The 10,897-nt window shown below is 35.0% G+C and overlaps 1 protein-coding gene across 1 annotated transcript; it reads right to left on the bottom strand.

Annotated features, from left to right (window-relative positions):
- Positions 1 to 330: 330 nt before the first annotated feature.
- On the bottom strand, positions 331 to 3,996 carry LOC107797265 (scarecrow-like protein 21). Its single transcript, XM_016620139.2, has 2 exons — positions 3,591 to 3,996; positions 331 to 2,350 (listed from the first exon to the last, which is right to left on the bottom strand). Exon 2 carries the CDS (start codon positions 2,262 to 2,264, stop codon positions 513 to 515), a length of 1,752 nt encoding a protein of 583 aa, XP_016475625.1. The 5' UTR covers positions 2,265 to 2,350; positions 3,591 to 3,996; the 3' UTR covers positions 331 to 512.
- Between the last annotated feature and the right edge of the window lie 6,901 nt (positions 3,997 to 10,897).

The following is a 10,897-nucleotide window of genomic DNA, read 5'->3' as shown; positions in this document are numbered from 1 at the left end:
TATGTAAAACTTTGCCAATCTGTAAGACATTTACACTACCAGAACAAATTTACAAGAATAGTTCACAATGATAATGCAAAAGAGTTAATGTGTCTCTTTGGCATTTTCTATTTTTCTATTACTCCGTCTTGTTTTTGTTCGCCCCTTGAGAGTTTGATGTTTTCAACTGCTCCATTACGAAATTTGGGGCAACTCAAGACAACTTCCAAATTAAGGGACAAGAGCTAATGAACAAAATGAAAGTTGTCTATAAACACTATAGTTTGTGATACTTGAAATTAATTTCCTAAAGATTCCGCAAGAAAATTTCTAATCTAAGGGATAAGCCAATGAACAAAATGAAAGATACCTACTATAAACAATAGTTTGTGACACATGAAATTATCTATCGCTACATTGAAACCACATGACATGCCAGAAAGGCTATTTCATCTGTTTCCCACATAATGTATTACAAACTGTTATTTGCTAGAAATAGCTCTTCCTCTGCTTTACATAAATTTGCTTCATTCTCAGTGCCAAGCAGATGCTGAGATTAGATTCCTGTCCTTCCATCCCAACAACATAGCGCCATCTTTCTCCACTAGTGTATAATGCTCTGAGTAGCACCTCAGGAGGCTCTTTATCACTGAATTCACGTACGAGCTCAGCGGATATTGCCTGAACCCTGCCATTGTGAACCTCAGTTTCCATTTGCCTAATAGCTCATGACGTTCCACCCTTTCCTTCCCCTCGCATGCTATGACGTTAACTATATCCCTAGCCAAACAATGCTGCTCCACGTTGATCCGCTCCTTCCTGTCCCTTTCCAAGGTCACGTCTATGGACTCGAACATGGCACAATAGTAGTCTAGAGCTTCTAAAAATCGCGGGAAAAAAGGAGCTGTGTTTGTATTTGATTCTTGTTCCACCAAAGTGACCACCTTGGGAGAAAGTGACTTTACCATCCTAAGAAGCTCATCCCTTGGGTTAGTCACGTCAACACTCTCATCAGGTGTGTGGTGAAGTACCAAAGGGAAGTTTACTGCCAGAGCCTCGCCAGGCCTAACGTCAAGCATATCCCTGGTGACTTCAGGAGCGAAAACTGGCACTGCATGAAACTCAACCGGAATGTTGAATTTCTCAGAAATATCTGTGAGCCGCTTCCCCACAAATGCCAATCCATCTCCCCGGGCATATTTTGAAACTGGATCATCAATCCCAGTAATACGTACATGAGGGGCACCGCTAGGCCTGGCAGCAAGAGCTTGAAGAAGAGTCATCCACTGAGTCCCTTGCGCAATTTGGAAATCTATGATGTGAATGCGATCTTCATTTCTGCATGCTTCTGCTATTGCACCATTTGCAGCCATGTAACCAAACTTTAGATAAGGACATATCTCATATAGGATATGCATGTAAGAAAGCAAGTCCCTGCCAGCTGGTTCCTTACACCTCAGAGCTCTGTAAATGTTGGTTCCGGATGCTTCTTTTCGAGCTACTAGCCCTTCTACTATGTAAGCACCGAGACGTTGAATCGGATCTCCAGTAATGGAAATAGCATTTCTTGCCTTCGCAATCAGTGATCCAAAATCATCTAATTTGTTCTCGGTAAGAGCTCTGGCACATGCTATAAGCAGTGGCTTTAGGTTGCCAGAAGGAATTCCCGACAATGATAAATCCTCCGTTGCTTTGTGCCGCTTCTCACTGTGAATCCCACTGCTTGATATGCCGAAGGTGGAGACATGTGACGGCTGTCTTTCAATTCGACGCGAAATCTGGTCTTCTTGATTCCACATCCTGGACCTCTGACCTGATGTTTGTGGCTGCTTAATATCACCTGCCGAGGGACTGGATGTTGTGGCTTCTTCCTCTGGCCCCATTAAAGCAGTTTCCAATTGCAGCAGAGCATTTTTCATGTTCTGACTGTGGTTTGCATACTGCAGTAAAGAAGTTTCACCAGAGCGAACCAGTAGAGTGTTTGGGCGGAAATTTGGAGAGGGGCTAGGGCGATGGAAATAATGATTATAATCCAGTGAGGAATTACTAGGACTAGTTTCTGAAATATTTTCAGTAGACCTGTGCTGCTCCAGGCTATCACTTAGTGTGGTAGGAGTATCGGGATCAAAATAGTTTGCAAATGGAGAGTTTGGAGAATTTCTCGATTCAAATTTCAATGTTCCCAACAGCCTATTAGGCAATGGAGTAGTAGTAGCAGCCTTAGAGTAAGAGTATGACAAATTCGCACCAGTCACACCATATCCATACAGATGGTGTGATTCCATGCTATATGGCTATCATTAGCTGACCTAAGCATAAATCATTCCCAGTCCGAACACTTTTAACAGTTAGTATCTGTTAACAAATCAACCTGCAAAAGGCACACAAACAAGTATACATTAGTTTGGCAGCCCTTGTTGATGGGAAAACAGAGTTTTCTAATGACTTAGACGCGCAGAAATTACAGATTCAAGAACACGGAGCACAACCATTGCATGTTGCATGATATCACAAGGCAAAAAAAAATGATAATCTATCTATCATGTGAAATTAACAATAGGATACAGAAAATGAGATGCAACACGATCTTGTCAAGTAAGAACATTTTTGGTCTAGCAACATTTAGATTGAAATCACAAGTTGACAACCAGAGCAAATACATCTTAAATATGGATATAACCATGCACCATATGATTTTCATAACATAACAGAAAGAAAACAAGAAATAAAAAATCGAAGTGCCCATCTACTGTCAACTCTCACATCAGTCCTAATAGTTGTCCATACATTAAATTTGTATTATGTAAACCAGCTATGGCTTTAAAAGCAACTCCTCTATATCTCTTGAAGACATAAAAAATTAGATACAACACACTTTCTACCCTACCACACCCTCCACATCCACTCCTCCAAAAAGGACCTTAAAAGTTCTGATAGTCGAGTGCGGACAAGATAGCTCGCACACCTCTATCATAAAAGGATAGTCCGATGCATGAAACATCACGCTTTCACGCAGGGGTCAAGAAAGGGCCGGGTGTAATGTAGGCAGTCTAGCCATCTGATGGCTGATTCCACAACTCAAACTCATGACTTATAGGTGACAAGAGATAACTTTACCGTTGTTCCAAGGCAACCTTAAAAGTTACGCCAAACCTAATACGAGCTGCTATCGGAAAGAAGCTGAAAGTTTTCATTTATGATTTTATATCTAATAAACTAAGATAAAAACTTATTAGCAGGGGAACCTTGTTAAGCTTCAATATACATGTCATTCAACTAACATATAAGAAATTCATTATTTATTAAAGCTAGCATGTGCACAACTGTAAAAACATCACGAAGCGTATTTTTGTAACAAAATTATTTATTTGTTCATTCTGCCAATGAAAATTCAGGAATAGAAATATATGCGCCTAGTTTCCCGTTTCAATTTATCCACCCCTTTTATATTATATAGTCTAAAGGACCGAAACATGCGAATACACATCATAAATCTGTTTGATTGCAGAGAAAAACCAGAAAGGAAACCGAATTGGGAAAGACAAATAAAAAGGAACAGCAGTTTTCAATCAAAACAGAGTGGAAGTTGCAATTGGAGGATGAGAAATTACCTGGTAAAATTCTTGAGCTTGGGTCTAAAAGAAACAGCTTGCCTTTGTTTATTGATATGAATATTTGGAGAAATTTATGTGGCAGTGAGAATGAAAATTAGAAAGAATAAATGAGCAGCAAAATGTGAACTTGCTTGGGTTCTATTTATAATAAAGGAGGATGTGGAACGAAGGTTAGACTTAGACTCCAATTCCAACAGGACCGCTGACCTTTGATTAAGGTACGGTTTGAAGTATCGAAAGAGTTGAATTTGACGGAAGCACTGACGGGATGAATTTAACGGTTGGTTTCGCCGACCACTGGATTCAACTATGGCAGAATCTTCCTCTCTCTTTCAACGCTTTATGAATACAGTCACGCGCTCTTTTGCTGTGTGTACCACACGATTTATCAGTTAAGTCCCCCAATGGGTGATTATTGCTTTGTCAATAAGGAAAAGATAATGAAATTTCTCTACCTTTATTTAAAATGGAGAAACTTCTGATACTCCATATAGAATGATTTTTTTTTTTGTGGTACTATGCAACGCGATAAATTAATTGGATTAATGAGTTTTAATTGCAAGAAAAGAAAATTTGCTTCCAAGTGCCAACTATGGAGGCCCTATTGTTAAATGCTGATTTATTATACTACTCCCTCTATTTTAAAAATATTGATATTATTTTTTTATTATTCTATTTCAAAAAGAATAGAATTTTTTAATATTTTTTTAATATGAAGGATTTATAGCCACATAAATGCTATGACAAATTTAAGATCACGTGTTTCAAAAGTTTTATTGTCACACAAATGTTATGACTTATTTAAAACCACATATCTTAAATTCTTTATTAAAATTTGTCCCAGATCAAACTAAGACAAAAAAGATCACCATCTTTTTATGTAGAGATAATATTTCTTAATCCTCGGATCAAATAGAATCCTTATAACTTAAATGTTTATCGCCATTAGTATTTTCAGTATACATTTGAAATGGAAATCTATAAAGGATAAGTGCTTGAAAGCACATCCTTTAAAGGGCAGACAGTTCGATGCATAAGATATTTACACAAACAGGGAAAGTCAGTGAGTGTGATATATGACAGATTATCATAAGCAAAAATCCTTCTGGCCACACCGTTTTTTGTTAGATTGACCCAAATGGGGTTATTTAGGTAATAATACGCTCCAATTGGGGTTTCAGGCGTATTTCTATACCGATAATATCCTTTCAGTTAATTTTGAATATTCTCTCCCATTATTTAATATTTGTCTTCTCAATGCATGGAAGATTTCAAAGGTTCAAACCCTATTTTCGATAAAACTTTTCATTTATTTTTTTTAACATATTTTCAGCCTTTTTTGTAGTATACACCCATATAATTCGAAATAATTCATTTATATACATGTATTTGATTGTGCAATTCATATATTTTTAGTATTTGATTGTGTATTTCGTATATTTTTAGTATAATAAGGTCTTCAAAGCCCTACTATTTAATCAAACTTACACTACAACATTATGGATATATAGCTACAAATTCTTAGCTACATGTATGAAAATCGTGGCTAATAAATAATAATAGCCACAAAAATTAAAATTCCGTGGCTATTTACAATTTCATAAAAATATTTAGCTACAAAATAAAATTGACAAAGCTAATTTATCATTTTTGCTATATTTGCTAACTATCGTGGCAATAATTACACAAATAGCTATAAATTTATTGCTACAATAAAATTTCGTAGCTAATCGTATTTTTTTGCCACGCATTTGAAGTTACTGTAGCAATAGCAGTTATATGCCACAATAACTTACTTCTGACAAAGTGTTATAGCTAAATAGATATTTTTGTCTCAAGTAATAAAAGCATGTGGCAATAACTGGATTAATAGCTATAAATTTATTGTTACAACGATATCTTGTAGCTAATTGTGAGTTTTTGTCACACGTCTGAAATTACTATAGCAATATTAATCTTTTAGCCACAAAATATTACTAGAGACAAAGTGTTGTAGTTGAATAGGTATTTTTGCTTCAATTATGAAAATTTATGGCAAAAACTAACTTAATAGCTACAAAATATTGTGATATAATAAAATATTGTAGCTAAATATAAACTTTTGTCACGTGTTTGAAGTTACTGCAACTATAACATGTTAGCCACAATAATGATTTGAAATAAATATTGAATATAAAATTTATTTTAAAATTCAAGTTATAAGAAACCAAGAACATCGTTGGCCTAATAGCTACAATTATTTGTTATGATAGATTGATATAACTGCGACAATCAAGATAGCCAATGAATTTGCATAGTTAGTTATAATTTTTGTCATGCGCTTGAAGTTACCATATCAATATTATTTACCATAATAAATTAGTTGTTGAAAAAGTTTATAGCTAAAAAACATTTGCTTTGATCATAAAATCTATATAAGAGTTTGTCCAGAAATCAGAGAAATTTTATGAAAATAAATTTCAAATATAAAAAGTTAGATTTTTTCTACAATGTAAAAAAGTTAGTAAGTGCATATAATTGAAAATTTTATTAATTCTCGAATAACAAAGATTAAAACAAACAAAAAATAATAGATTATGTGTATACTTACTTATGGCATCAATATGTAACTTCTTGACTTGTTAAGCTCATACTTTATTCAATGTATATTAGGTCCTTTATTATTTTAAATAAGAATTTAGCATAATTTATTATATTTAAGCATTTATTTTAAAATAAGTACTCATATAGAAGACTTTAATATGGTACTTAATTATTTTAAATAAATACTTAAAGCAATTTCATATATCTAAGCATTTATTTTTGAAATAAGTACTAATATTCATTTTAGAGTTTCAAAAACTGAGTTTTCCAATTATATAAACTTAATATTATAATATGGTTAATATTTAAGTCCATAACAAAAATAACTATATTGCAATTCTTACAAAATAAGTATTACTCATAGGTTTGAATTATACTTGTAAAGAACGAATTGAATATATCTAATTCATGTGTAAGTAACTAATTATATAGAATTTATACAACTATAAGCTCGTATCCATTACATTGTATATAGAATCAAGATGACAAAAAAGTCATATAAATTTGGTCATTTAGTAATCTAATAATTTATTAATTATCATAAAACTCCTTATCTATCGAAACAATTGAGAGTTTAATATGGTTCTCATACTATATCATGTTTCATCTCTTTTGCGACTATAAAGTTTTATTTTAAAGATAAAAATTTAATATGTTTGATATTAAAGTATATGACTCAACTAACTATTATATTATATTTTATATTAAGTAAATTATTACTTTTAAATTTTAATTTAATTTAACTAACTATGTGATCTACTTAGTTAATTTTAAGTATTTAATTATCTCACATTTAAACAAATATGTTCTTGTATGTAATTATATTGATAACTAATTATATTCAATATAAATAACCATAAGAGCTATTGATGTTGTAATCCATTACAATTTTAATGACTTAATATATATGATATTAAAAATTAACAATTTAATACAATTTAAATACGAGCATATGACAAAAATAACAATATCATAATGCAATATAAAAAAAGTATTACTACATGTGAGTTATAGTTATATTTTACACTAGTAAATTGACACCAATCGTTATATTTTGGGATATAATTAGCAATTTAATTATGATAAGTAGATATTGATAGCGACCATAAATTACATTTACTATGATTCCACTAGTCAATTGACACCAATCGTTATATTTTGGGATATAATTAGCAATTTAATTATGAAATATAAATTATAAGTAGATATTTGTACTAGTTAATTATATTGTTGCACTTTATATATAGTTACATTGAACATCTATATATATAATAAGTAGATATTGATAGCGACCATAAATTACGTATACAGTGGTTCCACTAGTCAATTGACACCAATGGTTATATTTTGGGATATAATTAGCAATTTAATTATGAAATATAAATAATAAGTAGATGTGGATTCATATTTTCTTACACCATCGAATTATCTTGGTTTGAATCCATTTTTTAGTTACATTGAACGTTTATATATATGTGTATAGTAGCCAACATATAATTTTATTCATTAAGGTCATGCGTATATTGATAACGACCATATAATTACGTTTATTATGGTTCCATTAGTCAATTGACACCAATCGTTATATTTTGGATATAATTAGTAATTTAATTATTAAATATAAATAATAAGTAGAAATTGATGCTAGTTAATTACATTGTTGAGCTTTATATATGGTTACATTGAACTTCTATATATATAATAAGTAGATATCGATAGTGTGATGACCCGACCAGTCGTCTCATAAGTTACCGCTCCGTTTTCCCCATTTCTGCTTATTTATGCTTCGTTATCCGTGTTTTATGTGGTCGAATTGGTTGGTTTGCGTTCAGAGTGGATTTGGTAAGAAATGAGACACTTAGTCTCTTTTAAGAAAGGTTAAGTTCGAAAAGTCAACTGGATGTTGACTTATGGGTTAGAGGGATCGGATGTGAGTTTCGATGATTCGGTTAGCTTTGAGAGGTGATTTATGACTTAGGAGTGTGATCAGAATTGGTTTTAGAGGTTCGGTGTAGAATTAGGCTTGAATTGGCGAAGTTAGTATTTTGGCGATTTCGGTTGATAGGTGAGATTATGATCTGGAGGTCGGAATGGAATTCCGAGAGTTGCAATAGCTTCTTTATGTCATTTGGGATGTGTGTGCAAAATTTCAGGTCATTCGGACGTGGTTTGGTTGGGTTTTTGATCGAAAGCGTATTTTGGAAGTTTTTAGAAAATTTAGGCTTGAATTCGATAAGTTTTGGGTAATTTGATATTGTTTGAGGTATTTTGATGATTGGAGCAAGTTTGAATGAGGTTTTAGGATGTGTTGGTGCTTTTGGTTGAGGTCTTGGGGGCCTCGGGTGAGTTTTGGGAGGTCAATCGGACCACTTTTGAGTTTCGAAAGTTGCAAAAAATTGATCTCAGCAGTTGAAGCAATTTATCTCTTCGCGTTCGCATAAGGGTCCTCGCGTTCGCGAAGAGTAAGTAGAGGAAGGTGTGAAATTGGACTTCTCATTCGCGAGGCAGGCCACGCATTCGCGAAGGGGAGTGAGCTTGGTGTATCGAGTTCGAGAGGGGCACTGTCGTATTCACATAGAAGAATTTGAGTCAGAGGATTAGAAGTGAAATTGTGCTTCGCGTTCACAGGTGTGTTGTCGCGTTTGCGAAGGGTCACCTAGGCAAAGCATCACGATCGCGAGTCCTATGTCGCGATCGCGTAGAAGGAAAATCTGGTCCAGATAAGTTGTGCATCGCGAACGCGAGAGTTTGACCGCGTTCGCGAAGAAGGAAAGTCAGAACTGGGCAGAAAGTTTATAAGTTATTTCATCCGCGAGTTTGAGCCATTTTTCCTCCATAGCTGAGCATTTTGGGAGCTTTTTTAAGGTGATTAAAGAGGGATTCAAGGAGAATTGATTGGAGGTAAGATTTATGAACCTAAAATGAGATTCTATTGTGAAATTTACCTAGAAATTCATGGAACCTAAGCTAAAAATGGAAGAACTAGGGCTTGGGATTTTGAACTTTTAAATTGGGATTTGAAGGACCATTTGAGGTCGAATTTGAGAACTTTTGATATGTAAAAACTCGTGGGAGGATAAGGAACCCATTGATATAAAAATTTCTGAGTTTCGAGAAGTGAGCCCGGGGCTCGGGTTTTGCTAATTTCGGGATTTTTGATATTTTTTGATTGTTTTCGCTTGGGCTTTGTTCCCTTAGCATATTGTGATGTATTCGTTCTGATTTTGGATAGATTCGACACGCGTGGAGGCCGATTCGAGGGGCAAAGGCATCGCGAGCTAGAGTTGTAGCCGGTTCGAGGTGAGTAATGATTGTAAATGATGTCCTGAGGGTTTGAAACCCCGGATTGCACATCGTAGTGCTATATTGAGGTGAGACACGCACTAGATGATGAGCATGGGGTCTTTTACTACTGGGGATTGAGACTTGGTCTATCCCGACTGATGATTTTACCGTGTATTTGACTGAAACTTATTTGTTACCATTATGATTTAGGTTAATTACCATATTTGGGTTTCGTGCCAACTATTTGAACCCTTTAGGGATTTTGACTGATTTTCCTCACTATACTTGTTAAAAATCATATCCTCGTCATGTTTCTATCTGTTTTAAACGATTCGAGCCAATTTTATCATACTATTCCTAAATGAGAGGAATTTGTGGGCTGAGATCCCTATCTTCTATTATTGTGCCCGAGAGGCTGTGAGGTTAATGACTGAGATGGGTTGAGAACCCAATGGTGAGGATATTATATATGTTATGGATCGAAACGCAAGCCGCAACAATATAGCATTTGGGCTGTAGGATCCCCTCCGGAGTCTGCACAACCCTAGTGAGCGCAGTCGACTATCTATATGGATCGGGTTGTACGCCGCAATGATGTACGGATCAGGTTGCACACCGCAACAATGTACGGATCGGGCTACACGCCGCAGCGATGTACAGATCGGGCTGCACGCCGCAGCGATGTATGGGTCGGGCTGCACGACGCAACGGTTATTCTGATTTCTATTATTATGAGAGATATATAGGTCGAGAGCTGAGAATGAGCACTAAGTGATGAGAGTGAGCCCGAGGAGCTGATACTGTTCTGAATGATTGATATTGTGCCCGAGGGGCGGATTTCTACTTGGTATTTACCTGCTAAATTTCCTGTTTTACCTGATTTAAAGAGATTTCACGTTACTTCTTTATTGATTTACTGCTTTACGTGATTTTTACTGTTTTGATATAGAATTGCTTTGTGCCTTTACGTGTTTTCATGCTTTCAGCCATTATTTATAATTATTATTTACTGGGTCGGAGTACTCACATTACTCCCTGCACCGTGTGTGCAGATTCAGGCATCGCAGAGTCCGCTCTTGAGTGCTAATCTTCCCGTCGAGGTAGTGTTTCGGAGATCACGAGGTAGTTGTTGGCATCCTCAGCCCCGTGGCTCCCTTATCTTATCATTTTCATGTTCTTAGAACTATTGTATCGGGTTTAGTGATTAGTAGATTGTATCAAGATTTCTCTTAGTTGCTCATGACTTGTGACACCCCGGTTTGGGCTGTGTCGGGATAGCTTTTACTGTTGTTATCGTTAATTCCATAAATTATGGATATTATATCATGCTTTAGAACTGTTTATGATATTTAACTGTTTAAAAGAGGTGTTCTATTTTGGTTTGGCTGGCCTTGTCTTCACAAGAGGCGCTATCATGATCGGGTTCAGGAATTGGG

This window comes from Nicotiana tabacum, chromosome 10, assembly GCF_000715075.1.
Source record: "Nicotiana tabacum cultivar K326 chromosome 10, ASM71507v2, whole genome shotgun sequence".
NCBI classification, from domain to species: domain Eukaryota; kingdom Viridiplantae; phylum Streptophyta; class Magnoliopsida; order Solanales; family Solanaceae; genus Nicotiana; species Nicotiana tabacum.
Note: the sequence above shows the minus strand (reverse complement) of the source record. Positions and strands in the feature narration are given on the sequence as shown.

Coding starts and splice junctions, on each gene's coding strand:
- LOC107797265 (XM_016620139.2), bottom strand. CDS start 2,264: ATGGAATCACACCATCTGTATGGATATGGTGTGACTGGTGCGAATTTG.